The following is a 20,647-nucleotide window of genomic DNA, read 5'->3' on the forward strand; positions in this document are numbered from 1 at the left end:
TAGTCCAAGGGACTAGGAACCTCAACCTACATGACCCTGAAACCACAAGAACAAGATGGTACCTGGCTACCAGCAGCCCCCCACTCAGAAAGGGATTAAAATTAGAGATCCTGGATAGAGTGGCATAAAAATGTGGAACAAAACTCAAAATCATAAAAAAGACCAGGGTTACTGGTCTGATAGAGACTGGTGAAATCCTCAAAACTATGGCCCCCCAGTCACCCTTTAGGCCTGGAATTGAACTCTGGGAGCTCTGGTAGCATAGTGGCTAAGACACTTGCCTGCTAACCAGATAGCTGGCAGTTCAAACCCACCAGCCACTCCTCGGAAGGAAGGTTGGGCAATCCTACTTCCGTAGTGATACTGCCTCGGAAACCCAAGGAGGGGTCGCTATGAGTCAGGGCTGACTTGATGGCACATAACAACAACAACAACAACAACAACCAGTGGCTTAACTTCCAGCCAAACACTAGACAGGACTGAGGAGAACAATTACATTAAGTAGGTATACTCCTTAGAATAATCAACCATGGAAGATAAGAAGGGCAGCATTTGTGCTGGGAGAAAGCTCAGAGGGCAGAAATACAAAGGAAAGAAGGACACAGGGAAAAGGTAACCACAAAGAGGAAGTGGGAAGAGAAAATAGAATAGGAAAAGGATTAGACCCAAAACACCAAGTATATTTCCAATGCCAACCAAGACAGAATAAGCCCACTACAGCTTATTTCTCCCACTGATTACAATGAACAATTCTGAACAAAAACAAAAAGGAACTACCTGAGAACTCTAAAAAGTATAAAAGGCAGATTGAGAAGGGAAGAAAAAAACTTGAAGAAGCAACTCATTTGAAGGTAAGTTCCATTTTTCCCCCTACCTTTTCTCCTACCATTAACCTAAGTATGAAGCCTCAGTGGGACTACAACAGGCAGCACGAGCAGCAAAAAGAAAACCCTGATTTTATTTTCTATTTTTTTCTCTCCCATTTGTGCCCCATGGGTGGCCCCAGTAGCAGACCTACTGTAGCTACAGTAGCAAGGACAGATAAAACCCCAAGATAAACCACACATTTCTAAACAGAGAATGGGGCGAAGAGACCTGTGTGAGGCAGAAGGTGAGCGGTTAACCCTGGTGATAGCTGGAGAAGGATATCCCCAAATTCTGTATATGAACTGGCACAAGGTCCCAAGAGGAGGTGGGGGGGTGGTTGCGCATATGCAGAACAGACCCAAAGCAAAGTAGTAAAGGCTTTGAAAATGAATTTCAATATAAACCACCACCCAAACCCCAGAACTAGTCCTGAGTAGAGCTCACAAAAAACAGACCCAGAACAACATAGCAAGGACCTTAAAAATCAAAATGGCTTTAGAACCCTCTACCGAAGACAAGATAGAACTTGTGGTCTGAACCTAACAGGATTGACAGACTGCTGAAAATAAATCAGTAAAACAAACATTTTCCAGAGGATTTTAACAGGACCCAGAATCTTAAAACATAATAATCAAAATGTCATGGATATATTCCAAAATTGCTGAACATTCAAAGAACTAGGGAAATGTTACATTGTTCTAAGTCTCAAATTATTAGGGAACAAGCAATCAAAAAGTACAAGGCACTCAATTAGATAAGTAACAAGAGCTAGAATCTACAAAGCAGGTAACAGAAAAAGACCTCAAAGGATTCAAGATACTGGCATAAACAGACACAGACTATAATCCAACTATGCTTATTATGCTCATGGAAATAAAAATCTAACCTCAAAAATTTCAACAAAGAACTTGGAACTCTAAATGGCACTATACATTTTTAAAACAACCAGCTAGTAATTACAGAAAAGAAAATACAGTAACAGAAAGTAAAAATTCAGTTGATGAATTTAAAAGTAGATGACCACAGGGCACCAGAGGGGCACCAGTCACACGAAGGAAATGCAGGACACTCAAGAGTGCATAACTATGAAGGGCAGGGGGTTACTGGGAAGGGAAAGGAGGAGAGTGAGTTAGGGCTGAGGATGGTAATTGGGGAATGAAATCAAATGTACACGAAATGTTGAATGTAAAACAAATTATACTCTGTAAATTTGCACCTAAAGCACAATTTTTAAAAAAAGACTGAAAAGTCCCATTGCTGCCCAGTCAATTCAGATCTGTAGTGGTCCTGTAGGGCAGAGTAGAACTGCCCCATAGGTTTCCTACGTTGTGATCTATACGAGAGCAGATCACCAGGTCTTCTCTCCCATGGAAGCACAAACCTTTCAGTTTGCATCTGAACACTTAACCACTGAGCCAACAGGGCTCTCTCTGTAAAGATTACAGCCTAGAAAACCCAATAGAGTGGTTCTACTATATCATATAGGATTACCATGAGTTGGAATTGACTCATGGCACCTAATAACAACAGCATTATTTTATTTTATTATGATGATGATATTCAGGTCTCGGTTTTTTTGTTCTTACTTCTGTACACAAAGGCCTGCACTTGGCAGAATTTTCCAGAAGACAGAGAGGGAGTCCACGGAAAGGAATGAAAACAATAATTAGTAAATAAAAGTAGATGACAGACAGAATTAGTGAAGTGGAAGAAAGGTTATAAGAAATTTTCCTGAGCGGACCACAGTGAGACAAAACGTGACAAATACAGAAAATACAGCCACAGTGGCCTCAATGTTGTGTCTTGAAAAACCTATTAACAGGTTCTCACCTTAGGGACTTTGCACATGCGCTGTTTCTTCTGCCTGAAATATTTTTCCCAAAATAGTCACATGGCTCATTCCCTCACTTTATTCAGTTCTCTAGTCAAATACCAGTTTCAAAAACAAACAAACAAACTCACTGCCATTGAGTCAATTCGACTCATAGCAACCCCTCCTTGGGTTTCCGAGGTGGTATCTCTACAGAAGTGTATTGCCCAATCTTCCTTCCAAGGAGTAGCTGGTGGATTTGAACCACCAGCCTTCTGGTTAGCAGTCAAATGCCTTAGGCACTATGCCACCAGAGCTCTCAAATATCACTTAACCAGAGTAAATTTTCCCAACTACTCTATCCCAAAATATTCTCTCCTTGAGCAGTGATAATCACCTAACATATATTTCATTTATTTATTTATGGTCTGTCTCTCCTCACTAGAATATATACTCCGTAAGAGCAGAAACTTTGTTCACTGCTGTTTTTCCCAAGCATCGAGAAAATGACACATAGTAGGCACTAAAAAAACAAAAAGTTGAGTAAGTGAATAAATAAAAGAAATAAAATACGAATAATCACAATAACAAAAAGAAAGACCAGATTACAATTTTAAATAATAATCTGGCTAGAAACTACACTAACAATGATTTTTAGAAAATCTATATGTCAAGTCACATCAAGACATACCTCAACTTTGGTTAATCTAAGAAATCAGCTTTTAAAAAAAAAAAAATGTTTAAAAGATTCTTCAAACCAATCCCACCATCTAATTTCTGACTTAGAGGGCAAAATCTAAAGTGACAAAAGAACTTGTAGCCAGACACAAGAGGGGCAGTACTGACATAGAGAGAAAGCTGGACAGACAGGAATGCACAGTTAAGAAGGAAACATGGAGAAGAGGGAAGGAGAGTTTGTTATGGTGGGGGGAGATAATCAGGCGTGAACACAAATGCACAGGAACTGTTGAATGTAAAACAAATTTGCATTGTAAATTTGCACCCAAAGGACAATAAACTTTAAAAATTAAAAAAAAAGAAAAGAAAAACTAGTAGCCTTGTCTCTCTACCCACGGTACTTCATATGAGAGACAATATTCTATTCCCTATTCCCATCCATGTATTTTCACTAATTTCTATATCGAAACAGAAAAGCTAACCTCAAAAGTTGAATAAACAGAATGTAGTGGAGGAGCTGGTAGTGATACAATACATTCTCAAAGGCATATATGGTATACTTCCAAAAGCAAAGTAAAGGATTTATAAGCAGAGACTGACAATAAAGAAATAATGTAATACTGGAAATCATAGAAATAGATAACATTTATTGAGCATTCTGTACTGTTCTAAGCACTTTATATTTATTAACTAATTTAATTCTCAATACTGAGGGGTGATTTATTAACTAATAAAGGGACGGAGGAACTACTTAAGTTATTGAAGGTCAAGTGACTAGAAACTGACAGAGTTTGAATTTAAGCACAGTGTGTCTAAGTCTTCTAAGGCCAACCTCATAAGCAGTAAACTGTGTGATATATCAATTAATTTTTTTACCTAAGAAAAATAAAGAATGTCCTAAAAAAGCAGGTAGATAGAATTTCCCAATGGATTCTTATCAGAAACAAAGTAGAGTTAGTGTCAAATTAATGGTAAAATTATAGATTATTATTTTTGATAATCAGATTTTTCTTATTAAAATAAGAAAAATTCCTACTTCATAATTAAAAGTAAAAAATGTATAAAATGAAAAACTTGTTCTTTCATATACACACCACAACTTCATTAGAATGTTTTAAATGAACTTGTGGTCTTTAGAAATAAATCCTATTTACATTAAAAATAAACATTGCACCCACTATTCTTAAATACTATGCCTTCAGTAAAGCCCTCCCCTGGTACTTAACTTTTTTATTATCAACATGGTTATATCCTATTCTTGATTCAATTTCCTTGTTGTTCCAGACAGAAAAGAAGGTTAGTCTCAAAATCACACTTTAAATGAAATTCAGATTAATTATAAATGCCAAGTGTATAGTTTTTGAAAGATATTATCTTTCAAAAACATTTGAGTTTTCAAAAAGCTGAAAAAGAGTTGAGAATCTAGTCACTACTCATATAAAGAAACGGTCTGAGGCACATATAACTCACTCTTCGAGTCAAAATTGGTTCCAAAAACAAAAAGACTATTTTTTCTCTAAGTTTATCCCAACTACTAAAATAATAAATAAAAATAAATTGATAAAATCATAAAACAGGAAATATATTTACATTTCTTTGTCTTTTCTGCAGATCGGGTACAGGTTTCTTTGAGTAAATTACATAAACGCTTTGTAGCATTATTCCTGAAACAAAGGAAAAGATTTTTGCCTAAATGTAATCTGATCTCAAAGTCAAAACTATATATAAAAGTTATAAAATACATTCTTATAATTTTCAAACTTTTTAAGGAAATTTTGAAATATTATGATATCTGGTATATATCACATATTGCTCAGAAATAAAAGTATGAATAAAAAGTAGATTGTCTATATAAATAGCAAAGATGAATTAGACACTGCCTCCCTTTTTAAGTAAAAATAATAGCTCCTTAAGTTTCTACTCAAGTAGCTATCTATAACCTTTCAGTGAATAGCTCCAGATTTACCTAAGGAAAAATAATGAGAAGACTGGATTGGACTTTTCATTTACTAATTATTCTAGAAAAGTTCTAACCTTCAAAACATAAAATAACTTTCTGGTTATGCATTCATTATGTGAATAATAAGATCCCTGCCTCTTGCTGAAGCAACATAAATACATAGCAGATTAAATTTCCAACTTATATATTTAAACCTATAAATTAATTTAGTGAAAAGCAAAAGTTAGACTATTTTTTAACACCATATTTTTGAATATTTTTTCAGTAAATGAAAAAGTTAACAAACCACTGAAATCAAGGGTAGCTTGCTTTTATTTCCAAAGTTTGTGACTATTTTCTAGTACACAGCAATAGTACCTAAAGTATGGTCCTTGGACCAGCAACATCAACATCTCTTGCTGTACAAATTCTTGAGCCCTACTCCACTGAAGCAGAAACTGGAGGTGAAAAGGGGAAGAGGAGGAAAGGGAAGCCATGGTGACCATAATTCACCAAATACAGGAATGCAGAAATGGTGTATACTTCCTTTTCCACAGCATCCAGGTAGAATTCTACTTGTAAGTTAATATTATACAACACATAGAAAGTACTCAAAAGATTTTTGGTTAAAAAATAAATTCATTAAATATTACTTACTCTTCCATTAAATCTTTATTCTCTTGAATTCTTCCTTCTAATTTTACACTTACTCTTTCATTTTGAAACTGATTTACGAAACAGAAAAACAGGTTATCACATTTGCCTTAATAAAATAAACATGAGTATAATCATTAAGCAGCATTTCTTTGCTAACAAGAATGGTTTATAACAATTACAATGGTCTATAGCAATTCTTTTCTTTCCCTACTTAAAGGAACTTTTTTGTCACTACTTACAGATCTCCCATAAGAATACAGATTTCATCCTTACATAAATCTCAATGTAAAATCACATCTGCTGAATCACATTCTAAAACTATTCAACAATATTTTAATGCAAATCTTCTCTAAAGATTTTGAAGTGAAGTTTTCTTTGTCCTAACCAAAGTTGCATTTTTCTCATCATTTTTCTTTCATTTTATACCATAAAATAAAAGCTAAGCAGTTTCAAACGTAAAATTATATCTACAAATGTCATATTCCATTATATAATATTTACATCTAACATCATAAATAATACGAATTTCAACGGCATGAACAGTGACTAAACACATGGACCCTGACAAATGGAATACACAGGAATCAAATGGAAAGAGATAATGGAAAAGCTCAATATCAGTCAGAGCTCAGGGGCTGAATGTGGAACAGACTATAACTGCTCATGAGCAAGTTCAAGCTTAAGCGGGAGAAAATTAAAACAAGTCCACAAGAGCCAAGTACCAGTATATTCCACCTGAATTTAGAAACTATCTCAAGAATAGAATTGAGCACTCAAGACCAGCCGAATTGTGGGATGACATCAAGGACATCACAATGAAGAAAGCAGAAGGTCATTAAACAGACAAGAAAGAAAGAAAAGACTGAAATGGATGTCAGAAGAAACTCCGAAAAGTTGCTCTTGATTATAGAATAGCTAAACTGAATGGAAGAAATGATAACGTAAAAGAGCTGAACAGAATATTTCAAAGAGCAGCTCAAGAAGACAAAGTAGTATAATAAAATGTATGAAGACTTGAAAGTTAGAAAACCAAAACGGAACAAGATGCTTGGCATTTCTCAAGCTGAAAGAACTAGAAAAACATAATTCGGGCCTCAAGTTGTAATACTGAAAGATTCTATGGGCAAAAAACTGAACGATATAGGAAAGCATCAAAAAAGATGGAAAGAAAACAGAGTCACTGTACCAAAAAGACTTGGCTGATGTTCAACCATTTCAGGTAGTATATGATCAAGAACCTACAGTACTGAAGGAAGAGGTCCAAACTGCACTGAAAACACTGGCAGAAAAGAAAGGCCCCAGGACTTGACAGAACACCAAATGACTTGTTTCAACAAAACAATGCAATACTGAAAGCACTCAGTTAAGTATGCCAAGATTTTTGGACAACAGCTACACCTGGCAACAGACTGGAAGAGACCCATATTTGTGCCCATTCCAAAGAAAGGTGACCAAACAGAATGCAGAAATTATCAAACGTTACCATTAATATCAAATGCAAGTAAAATTTTGCTGAAGTTAATTCAAAACCAGTTTCAGCAGTACATCAACAGAGAACTGCCAGAAATTCAAGCCAGATTCAGAAGAGGATGTGGAATGAGGGATAACATTGCTGATGTCAGATGGATCCTGGCTGAAAGCAGAGAATACCAAAATATGTTCATCTGTGTTTTATTGAATATACAAACGCATTCAACTGTGTGGATCATAACAAACTATGGATAACATTGCAAAGAATGGGAATCCAGAACACTTAATTGTGCTCATGCGGAACCTGTTCACAGACCAAGAGCCACTGGGACAAAATAAGGAGATACTGCATGGTTTAACGGCACATAACACAACAGCATGATTTAAAATCAGGAAAGGTGTGTGTCAGGGTTGTATCCTTTCACCCTATTTATTCAATATGTATGCTGAGCAAATAATCCAAGAACCTGGACTATGTGAAAAAGAATGGGACATCAGGATTAGGAAGACTCATTAAGAACCTGCAATACACAGAGGACACAACTTTGCTTACTGAAAGTGAGAATGACTTGAAGCACTTACTGATGAAGATTAACAACTAAGTCTGCAGTATGGATTACATCTCAATATAAATAAAGTGAAAATCCTCACAACTGGACCAGTAAGCAGCACCACAATAAATGGAGAAAAGATTGAAGTTGTCAGGGATTTCATTTTACTTGGATCCACAATCAATGCCTACAGAAGCAGCAGTCAAGAAATCAAAGGACATATCCCAATGGGCAAATCTGCTGCAAAAGACCTCTTTAAAGTGTGAAAAGGTAAAGGTGTCACTTTGAGAACTAAGATATCTTTGCCCCACACCATGGTATTTTTCAAATGCCTCATATGCATGTGAAAGCTGGACAACAAATAAAGGAAGAATGAAGAATTGATGCCTTTGAATTATGGTGTTGGCAAAAATATGGAATATATCGTGAATAGCCAAAAGAACAAACAAATCTGTCTTGGAAGAGGTACAGACAGAATGCTCTGCAGAAGACAAGGATGGCAAGACTGTCTCACATACTTTGGACATGTTCTCAGGAGGACCAGTCCCTGGAGAAGAACATCATCCTTAGTAAAGTAGAGGGTCAGGAAAAAGTGGAAGACACTCAGCAAGATGGACTGAAACAGTGAAAAAAACAATGGACCCAAATATAACCAAGGATTGTGAGAATGGCACAGGATTGGGCAGTATTTCACTCTGTTGTAAATAGCATAGCTAGGAGTCAGAGCAGACTCAATAGGGCACCTAATAACAACAACAATCATTCCTAAAGTTGAAATGCAACTACGTATCATAATGCCTCAAGAAAGCACTGTCTTTAAAATCTGTATCACAGAAGCAAGAATAACTCAATTTATCTTGAAATAATACTCTTTTCAACAGTATTGTAAGATTTACTACATAATATTTACGTTTCAAATTTCATTATACCTGTAGTTCCTGAATAGCTTTACGCTGGGCTTCAATTATCTTTTTATTTTCTTGCAAATTATTTTCTTTCTGCTTCAGTTCAGATTCTACATTCACTTTCCATTTCTTGATCTTTTCAGCCTCCTTATATAGTTTTGAATATACTTGGCTCATTGGCTCTGAATTCTATTAAAATACATTTTCCTAAATTAGGTTAATTGTTCAAAATTTTAATGAAACAAAATTACAGCTACCTATTGCAAATATCCGTGATTAATAGTATTCATAGTTGAGACTAAATCTCTTAATTTCCGTCCTAATAGCATGCTAAAAGCTACATTAACTCTTTTAAACTACTAATGCATTATTAGCTTCCTCACTAAAGTTATCTTGATGAATAAAATAAAATGGCTCCAAAGCATTTTTTAAGTCAGAACTTCAAAATATTTCAGTCAATGAGAGAATATGGCTGGTGAAAAGCTAAAATATACCATGCTACAAGAAAATCTATGAATTTTACCAACAGTCTTGAAATATTTTGACAATACAATTTAATAATTAACTAAAGGACATGAACTTTACAAAATAATGATATGAAAAATAATAGTGAACATAAGATCTGCTTTTCATCAAGCCTGATGTTTTATTTGGATTTCCTGTACTTTCTATCTATATTATTAGATAAAGGGCAAGGTTTGTATATTTAAAAAAAAAAAAATCACACTGATTTCTACTTGCTGATAACTCTTCATTTATTCATAAAATGGGCTCCATATTTTAAAATCAATGATACTACAGCAACAAGCATATAGCACTTTATCATGCCATAGAATCTGTCTGTTTTAAAGACATCTATATCCCATAAGAATAATTTTTTTATAATTAAAGTTAAAATTAGTCCTACAAATCCTTTAGTCAGTAAAACAGCCCCAAAGGATTATTTTGTAAAATACTGTCTTGATTTTGAAAGTGTCTCTTCATATCATGTATCCATCTTCCTTCTTCAATTCTTGATTTCTGTTTTGAAATTAAACTCCCCAAAAGAACTGGATACTTTTATAACCAAGGAAAACATCTAACTGCTAAACAGAAGGCTGGCAGTTCAAACCCACCAGTCACTCCTTGGAAGGAAGACTGGAAATCTACTTTAGTAGAGATACTGTCTCAGAAACTCAAGGAGGGGTAACTATGAATCAAATCGACTGGACGGCAGTGACTTTGGTTTTTTTTGGTTTTGGAGTGTTGCAATGACTTAAAAAGAGAATTTTTTTAAAAAAGATTTTAAATAAAACAATCAAATATTAATCCTTTTGAAGTTTCAAAAGAAAGATGTATACAAATAATAAATTACACTTCAATTACAACACAGATGGGAAATATTCTGACCTGAGAATCAGTGTCTTTTAGTCCTTCCCGGTGGCAACAACTGTTAGATTTATCCATCTAAAAAATGAATAAATATCTCCTGTAAGAAAGTATTTCTGATGACAGTTTTTAAATAGCAGCAATAAACACAGAAAAACAGTAATCCAACAACTAAAACAGTTTTCTCTTTTCAAGTATACAATTCCATAGATGAATAGATTACAACGGTATACATTATACTTAACTGACCTGTTCAAGCATGGGTAAAAAGTTAACTTTTTGTAAAGTAGAATCTGCAAGATAAAAGACAACCAGTATGAAATATGTCCAAGTCTTCTTTTTTTATTACTATATCTAGCTTTAGGTGTCAAGGATATCAATAAAACACATATATTCAGTAACTAGCAGCATATATAATAAAATGTTTCTATGTACACTGATAGATTGCTTTTCCACTCTCCTACCTGAATCAATGCTTCTCCCATTTCTAGAGAGATTAGTCAATGAAAATGGCAAATCAAAATCATCTTCAATAGATCTGCTGAAATCCTAGAAACAAAAAAAAGTTTTTAAACATATTGTCCCCTCACCGCATAACGTGGATGAACTTGGAGGACATTATGCTGAGCGAAATAAGTCAGTCACAAAAGGACAAATATTGTATTAGTCCGTTATTGTAAAAGTTAAGGAAAGGTTTATCTATTGGAGGACATTTTCTTTGTTGGTTACCAGGGGTGGGAGGGGAGGGGAGGGAATGCTGTTAGATAGAGATAAATATTGATTTGGGTGATGAGAAGGGCAATGTACCAAATGTGAGTGACCAATATGGCAGCATTGAGGATGAGAAAGACATAGAGAGTTACATGGGCAGTACAGACAACAAATATGAACCCCTTTGCATATACAGTACTGAGTTGTCAGTGAAAGCAAACATGGGTATAGGGACGGATAGATGGGTGAACAGGCTGAACAATTGGGTGTGTCTAAATGGAGAGTGTATCCAAGATCATATATGGGGTTGGCAGACAATGGGCCTATAAGTTCATGTGAATGATGTAGGAGATCCTACATAAAGAGGGAGAACAAAGTGGTACAAAACTCAAAATTGTTTGGAGGCAAAAAAAAAAAAAAAAGAAGGTGGGGACCAGGTTTGCTGGTCCAATGGAGCCTGGTGTAACCACTGAGACTATGGCCCCTAGTTGCCCTTCAGGTCTGGAATTGAACCCACAACTGTGGTTTCCAGCCAAACAAAGTACAGGCATGTGAGTTAAACATTTACCTCAAGTAGACACACGCCCTGGAGAGAACAATCATGGGAGAAGGAAGGGCTGCTTATGCACAGGGAGATAGCTCAGGGTGCAGAAGAGTATGAAGGGATGGACACTGGGAGGAGGTAACTATGGGGAGGAAGTGGGAGGGGAGCTGCTGCATTGTAAATTTTGGTCAATGACATGAGACAAAGTATATGTGAACTGCTGTATGAAAAGTGAATTTACTCTGTAAATCTTCACCCAAATCCTAATAAAAAAAATTAAAAAAAAAAAACAAACATATTGTCCCATACCCTTCTGATCCTAGCAGTGTAATATGTATGTATGTACTACATATCTGCTTAAATAAGTAACTATTGTTGTAAATCCTTTAATGTACCTACAGTGTTTAAAATAACAATCATGGTCTTGGGTACACTCCCCTCTGCATAGACATACCTAATAGCATTTATAGGGTTGGCAGACAATGGTTCTACAAGTGTATTTCTATGTTCTGTAAGAATTCCCAGGTGTATAGTAGAGCTGACAAGGGGCAAGGTTGTAGTCACTTCTTGGTCACAGCCAGCTACCCAGAGGGACTGACTAGTTGAACTTGTGGGCTCAGGACCATAGTCGCAGGGGACATCAAGCTCAATTGGCATAACATACTACACAAAACATTGTTCCACTTCCTACTTTGGCGAGTAGCGACTGGGATCTTAAAAGCTTGCAAGCAGCCTCTAGATGCAATGATGGGTCTCTCCTCATCCAGAGCAAAGAAGAATGAAAAAAAACAAAGATTCATGGAAACAGTTAGTCCTAGCGACTAGTAAACCATATGATCCTCAGCCTATACAAACTAAGAGAGCAGAAGAACTAGATGGTGCCTGGCTACCACTGTCAACCACTCGGAGGGGGATCTATGTAGGAGATTCTGGATAGAAAGGGAGAACAATGTGGAACAAAACTCAAAATCATTTGGGGGAAAAAAAAAAGAAAGGGTGACGAGGTTTGCTGGTCTGATAGAGCCTGGTGGAGCCACTGAGACTATGGCCCCTAGCTGCCCTTCAGGTCTGGAATTGAACCCACACCTGTGGCTTCCAGCCAAACAAAAGACAGGCATATGAATTGAACATTTACCTGAGATAGATACACTCCTTGGAGAGAACAATCATGGGAGACAGCTCAGGGAGCAGGAGTGCATGAAGGGATGGACACAAGGAAGAGGTGGACACAAGGAAGTAGGAGGAGAGCTGTTGCACTATGGTAAATTGTAGTCAATGTAGTGAGACAAAGTGTATGTGAACTGCTGTATAGAAAGTGAATTTGTTCTGTAAACTTTCACCTAAATCACAATAATAAACAAATAAATAAAAAGACTTGGAAAAGAGACCAACATCATAATTAATTAATTAATTAACAATCAAATGCTTTTGTTACATAAGCAAGGCAAAAATTTTAATTGGGTATTTTTACTTATATGATAAAGCCAAATGAAAAGATATTGAATGCTTTCTAGGTAGTTGTGAACAGTACTAGCAGTTTTAACTAGTAGTTTAGAATATTAGAAGTTTCTCCAATTATGACTTCTCCCTTGACAGAATTGAGAATTATATTCACCGAATAACATTTATTATACCACTGGCTATAGCAGCCAGAAGAAATTGTCTACAGCATATAAAATTAAAATATTCATGGCATCATTCCATTTACAATGCAAAGTAGTATGTGAGTATTTTTTTAAGTAATTCAGTGGGAGAAAAAGGTCTATTTCCCCTGAGAAACTTGGTATAGTTCCTCCTTTCTTATGAGAATTATGTTTTATACATGAATTTGTTTTCCTTTTTGTCCTACCAACCAGGAAGCTCAGAGGCAAATCTGAAGCACAGTCACAACATTTTTAGCGATAAGTGTAGTTAGGTGTATTTTTAATTTCTTTTTCTTTGTTTCTAATTTTCTCCTAATTTATATTTTTCTGTTCCACTATACATGTCTGATAACTTGTTTCAAATCACTTAAGGAAAAATAAGAATTAAAATAAGCAGGTCCCATCATGTACGCAGAACTCTGGTAGCACAGTGCCTAAGGCATCTGACTGCAAACCAGAAGGTTGGTGGTTCATACCCACCTGCCACTCTGCGGAAGCAAGACTGGGCAATCTACTTCTGTAAAGATTTACCACCTTGGAAACCCAATGGGGGTTGCCTTAAGTCGGAATCGACTCAAGGGCAGTGGGTTTGGTTTGGTTTGGTTTATCAGGTACGCAGAATTCTATAGCAGCAATGTTTATTTAAATGAAAGATGCCTACACACACAGTAAATATGCTTATTTCTTATTCAAAGCAATATTCAATATTCTTGGGTAAATCGAACCACATTTGCTGGAAATAAATAAGATACTATCACTAAGAAAATACAATCTGGGAAGAGAGCTGTTACATCATGGAGACTGCAGACAACATCATGATACAAAACGTTTATAAACTGCTCCAATGGCAAATGAATTTGCTTTGTAAACTTTCACCAAAATCACAGCATTCAAAAAATGAAAAGGAAGAAAATACCCTTTGCTTCATTTACCTAAAGTTAAGAATAGTCAAATCAAAATCCATATGCAAATTTACCTTGAATAAATTAAAATCTTCTCCCAAGGTCTGAGGTTTCACTGCAGACACCTGACTACTAGTTAATCTTGGTGGTAGGAACAATGTAAAGGGTGCTTGCTTTTCCATTTTCTCTCTTCCAGTTGTAAATATCTAATGTCCAAAATAAAAATAAATTTTAAAAAAAGTACTTTACATTGCTTCCTCAATACACTATTCTTTTATTTTTTATTTTTGCCGTGTTCCCTCCCCTCCCACCCCTGGTAACCAACAAAGCAAGTTTCCTTCCATATATAAACCTTCTTTACAGACAGGTGATTTTTGTACAATAAATGATTATAAAAGGAATTAACATAATCCCTGCTCCTGTACCTGCTGGTACAAAGCAAAAGCACCGACTAACCTGATCATCCATAAAGTAATCAGAGAAATGAAGAAATATGGAAATGTACAAGAGAGAAATAAAAAATTTTAAATAAAAAGTTAATTTACTAAGGTACACATAAAAGTTTTTCAGCCTGTAAGTCAAAAGCTGCTAAAGTATGGTGAAAAAAAATTATAATGAAGAAATAATAGAATTCAAATATGTAAAACAACACTGCCCTCTTTCTATCAAAACATAATGCAAAACAAATTCACGGGGCATCCATCATTCAAGGAACTTTCCATCGATCGTCGCTTCTCTCTGTGGTTGTTAAAAATACAACACTCCTTTCATTCCCACCAACACCAATCGCCTTGCTGGCGACTCAGATCGGCAAAGAAGTCGAATAGGCTGAAAAGGCTCTCTGCCATCCGTAGCCCTAAACTGCATCAAGTCACCATAGGAAAGCTTATTTTGTTGGACGACTACTTTATGGTGGCGTTGAGATGCAGCATCAAAATATCGTCCCAGCTCTGGGCTTCCTCCTCAGGTAACTAAGCCAGTAAAACTGCCTTTACCTTGGCAGAACCACATAGACAGTGGCCACGCGAACTGCCACCTGCTGTCTACGAGGGTAGCAGAAACACCCTACAAGACCTTCTGCCTCCGAATCTCGGAAAATGCTAGAAGTCGTTCCACCTCAGAAGCTAGAAGGAAGGGGCGTGGCCCCACAGCTGTTTAACGGCTAAATAACTGCCACCCGCTGTCTACCAATAGGCTACCAAAACCCACATCTCGCGAGATTTCCCTTTACGCTAGTAACCATTCTTTCCCGGATTCTATTTTTCCCTAAGAGTTAACGAATGTTTAGGCTTCTATGATTGTCTCAAAGATTGCACGGAAAGCTGTGTCAGATTCTGTGATAGACGAAGCTAAGAGGGAAAAATCCAGTTCTGCCTTCCAAGAGCTCACAATCTTAGAAAGGAAACAGAGGCTCAAACAATGATAGTTTTTGTATAAACGTTATTTTAAAAGTGGTACTCCCAAAGAGTCATGAAAACATAGGGAAAGTGGAACTTAATGTAGCTTGGGCTGTCAGGAGAGAGGCTTCACAGATGTGGTGTACTTCTGTTAGAGCTTCAGCTGAAAATAGAAGGGTGTATAGAGAGATGGCCAGATAGTCAATGGAGAAAGAATATTCCTGAGGAAAGGTGGGTTCTCAAGTTGTGAGAGAATAGATTAACACAAGTGAGTGACTCCAACAAGTATAATGTGGCTGCAATTGTTGGTATGTGAGAACTAGGTGGGAAATGAGAAAAGACTTGAGACTATAGCTGTGAAGGTCTGGCAAAGACTGGGTTTTAGCTTTCATGAATGAGAAGGTTAAAAGATTTTAAGTGGAAAGGATGGGATAATCAGATATAAGTTAATTTGTGGTATGAAGAATGGTTTGGTTTGGGTTTATGAAACTGGAGTTAGAGAGTCAATGTTAATAGCCTGCCTAAGACATGAGAGTCTGAGCTAAGAATGGCAGTGAAGATGTATGCTGTAAATTGCAGTGAAGTCAGTGGAGTCGGTTGACACTTCATGAATACAAGATGTCAAATATAAAAAGATTAGGGAAAAAACAATAGAATTTGATGGTTGTCTGTGAGGTTGTCTGATTTCAGGCTTGGACAAGTAAATAAATGTGGCAATGCTAAATACCTGGTTTGGGGGCAATGATAAGTTCAGTTTGGGACATACAGGACTTTTTTTATAGGTAGCATATTATGATGCTTTTTCAAAGAACTTTAGCAATATTTTAAAATAAGCCATTTTGCTTTGTATAAATTTAATTTATGAAACATAATATCTTCTACTAAAATTATAAGCTTTTTGAGCTGGAAGGGACCTGTGGATGATACACTTTAATGTCTTAATTTTACATTTTAAGGAAACTGAGGCTCAGAGAGATGTAGTTAAGGCAGAGTTGAGGCTAGATAGCGATAAGATAGCCCAAGAGTTGATGCCAAGGATATGCACAAGATACCCCCAGCACTAATAATTGATATATTTAAATAAGATTTTAAGTTGAAAGAATAAATTCAATATTCTACTGTTTCTAAATTCTACAATAGTGAAAAATTAAATTGGTAATTTTATTTTTATTGTTATTATTGAAAACTGAACCAGTACTCCTAGTATTTTATTAAATTCACAGTATTTTATTTACTTATAAACAGTCTTTTAAAATAATAGTTTCACTCTGGAATCTCTCATTTTCATTTATTTCACATGACATTTATTTTAATCTGTACAATGACTACAATATTTGTAGAAACATTTCATGTTTTAAGAATTTCATTTTTATTACATAAGCTATTGGAAAAATGTCAAAATACTTTCCATCAGAATGAGAAATAAATTATGCTACATCTCCCAGTATATGATAGAATACTTTTAGTGATTTATTATTTTAATTGTTTCAGCATCTTACCATCACAAATTTTCTAATTTGGTCTTACAAAGGGTCTCTTTTTTTATAAGACGTTTAAAAAAGGTAACCATTGAACATACATCTTTGTTCCTCTTCAATAGTTTATAAAATACTGTAACAGGAATAGGTTTAAAATGTTAGTTCATTAAAATTAAAATTACCAACAATGAATCTGGCCTTAATGAATGTCATCCACAAACTGCTTTCATTCTAATAACTGTTTCTACTAGCTAGCTTTTTTCACATCTACAAATCTATTATCTTTTCATTTAATTTTCTACTAAATGAAAAAAAGTGAAGTTTCTTCAGATGAGAATTCTATTTAGCATTATTTTCTTGTGAAGAAACCATGATGTAATAAAAGCCATTGCTTCTTTTGAGTCCAGTCTTGAAAAGAGTCCTAAATATCCCGCGAGTGGTAGTTTTTCACATTCCACAAAATTTGATGAGCACTAAATGATGTCTACTTTATGATGAAATATTGGTAACTTAACAATCTTATTCATGTTTTCAAATCAGTCATCCTATAGTGATAAATAGAGTATATAATAGAGATTCGGGAGCTCTGGTAGCATAGTGGCTAAGACACTTGCCTGCTAACCAGACGGCTGGCGGTTCAAACCCACCAGCCACTCCTCGGAAGGAAGGTTGGGCAATCCTACTTCCGTAGTGATACTGCCTCGGAAGCCCAAGGAGGGGTCGCTATGAGTCGGGCCCGACTCGACGGCACATAACAACAACAACAACAACATAATAGAGATTCAGGAAGTTTAAGGTAAACCACAACATTCTAAAAGTTCAGCAATGTTAATAGAAATCTCAGTTCTCAGAGAATAAATTAGTCAGTGTAGGGTCCTTTGTTTTCCAAATACTAAGTATTTCTGAGTGGTTGTGATTCAGTGTTCTCAGTTCAGTGAGCCTCCCTATGAGACAAGCAAAATGCTGTAGATCTTCTGGATGATAGATTTTTGCATATTTATACAAAATTTGTAAAACTGGTTCTTGTAAACTTTCCACACGCTTATTTTTAATGGATGGACGATCTGAAAAACATCATCATATTTATCTTAATGTATAATAGAAAGTGGTAGAAGACAATTTCAAATAATACAGTTCTTTTTTTTAAGTAAAAAAATAGTAATATTTACTAAACTCTTAATATATTCTAGATGTTATGCTAAGTAACTTGTACCTATGCATTGTCCTGGGAGTTCTGGTAGCGAAGTGCCTAAGGCACTTGACTGCTAACCAGAAGGCTGGCTGTTCAAACCCACCAGCCACTCCTCGGAAGGAAAATGGGACCATCTACTTCCATAGTGATACTGCCTCGGAAACCCAAGGAGGGGTCGCTATGAGTCGGGTCCGTCTCAAAGGCACATAACAACAACAAAAACAGCATGCATTATCTTATTTAATCTTCACTCTATGAAGTTGTATTATCATACAATTTTTTAGAGTTACTTAAAAAATAATTCCCACAAAGTCACATAGAAGAGTCATACATAGTTATAAGACTATAAGAGCAACCAAGAGTTACTTGAAATTTGAAAGATTAAGTTATTTCTACAAGATCAACCACAAATAAAAGACAAAGCTTCTTAAGTACCTATCTATAAAATATAACAGCCAACCAAGAATTTCTTAATATTTAGGCCACATTCATTTATCTACTTATTGTGCCAGCAATATAGCAGTGAAAAAACAGACAAAATTTCCTGCCCTCATTGAATTTATATTCTGGGTCCAGAAAGAATGGAGGTGGAAAGAGACATAAACACATTTGAAAGATTAAAAATATTGTATGATAGTGATCAGTGCTATAGAAAAAAATTAAGTAGGAAGGGGATAAGAATTCAAAGTGGAGGAGCAGTGGCTATTTTTAAAAGGATAATCAGAGAAGGTTTCAATAGGATGATACTTGAGTAGAGATTAAAAGATAGTGAAGGAGAAACCATGAGGTTATCTGGGGAAAGAGCTTTCTAGACAGAGGACTCATCAAATATAGTAGAACTTGTGGCAAGAGGCTGCTTGATATTTCCAAGGCATATCTGTGTGAAAATTCATTGTGACTAGAACGGTGTAAGAAGCTCAGGTAGCATAGTGCCTAAGGCATTTAACTGCTAACCAGAAGGCTGGCAGTTCAAACCCACCAGCCACTCTTCGGAAGGAAGACTGGGCAATCTACTTCTGTAGTGATACCACCTTGGAAACCCAAGGAGGGGTCACTATGAATTGGATCCAATTTGACGGCAATGAGTTTGGTTTGGTTTTTAGAATGGAGTAAACAAAAAGTTAGGTGATGATGGGAAACATTGGCTTTAATCTGTATAAAATATAAAGCCATTGAAGGGATATGAGCAAGGAATGGCATGATATGACTTATATTTAAAAGAATCAGTCTAACTGCTGTATAAAGAATAGACTCTAGGGAAGCAAGGGAGAAAAGCAGGAAGGCCAGTTACTGGGAAAATAGTTTAGACTAAGGTAACGGAAAGAAACAGTAAGTAGATGAGTTCTGGAGATATTCTGAGGGTACAGCCAACAAGATTTCCTCACAGATTTGCAATGTGCATAATAGAAAAAAATAAGTGAAAGATATCTTCAAGAATTTATGCTTTTGCAACTTGAAGGATGGAGATTCCATCTCATGAGATAGAGGAAGAAAAATGGGAGAAGTGGGGGGAGATCATCTTTGGTCATGTTAAATTTGATATGCCTATTAACTTTCTGGTTAGCAGTCAAATGCCTTAGGCACTGTACCATAAGCACTCCTTATTAGATATTCAAGGTGCCCCTGGTGGCCCAGTGGTTAAGTGCTTGGCTGTTAACTGAAAGGTTGGCGGTTTCAATCCACCAGCTTCTCCACGATAGAAAGATGTAACAGTCTGCTTCCATAAAGATTATAACCTTGGAAACACCATGGAACAGTAACTACTCTGTCCTATAGGGTTGCTGTGAGTCAGAATGGTTTTTTTTTTTTAATTATTATTATTATTATACACCAAGTTGAAATGTTGAATAGGTGTTTTGGTTACCTAGTGCCGCTCTGACAAGAATATACCACCAATAGGATGGCCTTAACAAACAGGAGTTTATTCTTACAATTTGGAGGCTTTAAGTCCAAGTTCAAAGTGACAGGCTCTAGGGGTTGGGTGAAAGCCCCTTAACTCTGGCTTCAGTTCTGCCTCCTGCTCCCGGCCCACTGAAGCTAGAGGCTTTACTTCACTCAGACAGCTGCTGGCTGCTGAGACTGACAAGCCCAACGTTGACAAGTAAAAAGGCACAGTCCTGATGTTACCAAACCACAGGCAGGCCAATAATTCAAGTCCATTGAAAGTCCCAAAGTCAGTAGAGCATGGCAGGCTGCTGTCCAACAGCATGGCTACATGCAGGGTTCAAGTGTGCCATAGCTAGAGGCCATTCTCAAAGCTGTTTCTTACATACAGGAAGCAGACCCAAAGCTGCTACTCACCTGCTCCAATAGATTCCACCATGAAGCTAATTATCAGTCTCACCATGGGAATAACTACATCCAGCTGCCCAACCAGTCAACCGGGCCCAACCAAGTTGACACACAAACTTAACCACCACAGTAGGGTATTGAATGGAGTTTAGGGGAGCAGTCCAAATTGGTATATCAATTTGGCAGTGGTTAGCATATAGATGTGATTTGAAGCCATGTGGCTGTATGAAATTGCCAAAGAAG

General features: G+C 36.2%; 1 protein-coding gene across 1 annotated transcript in view; it reads right to left on the reverse strand.

Annotated features, from left to right (window-relative positions):
- SYCP1 (synaptonemal complex protein 1) overlaps positions 1-14,227 on the reverse strand; it is a 163,969-nt gene extending 149,742 nt beyond the window's left edge. The window contains 7 exon segments of the mRNA XM_007948815.1: positions 4,946-5,019; positions 5,952-6,019; positions 8,902-9,066; positions 10,267-10,323; positions 10,486-10,538; positions 10,710-10,794; positions 14,120-14,227. Coding sequence (XP_007947006.1) covers positions 4,946-5,019; positions 5,952-6,019; positions 8,902-9,066; positions 10,267-10,323; positions 10,486-10,538; positions 10,710-10,794; positions 14,120-14,227 — 610 coding nt within the window.
- Positions 14,228-20,647: the final 6,420 nt, after the last annotated feature.

The sequence above is a fragment of the Orycteropus afer genome, unplaced genomic scaffold, assembly GCF_000298275.1.
Source record: "Orycteropus afer afer isolate SDZICR_OR568_19922 unplaced genomic scaffold, OryAfe1.0 scaffold00010, whole genome shotgun sequence".
Lineage (NCBI taxonomy): Eukaryota > Metazoa > Chordata > Mammalia > Tubulidentata > Orycteropodidae > Orycteropus > Orycteropus afer.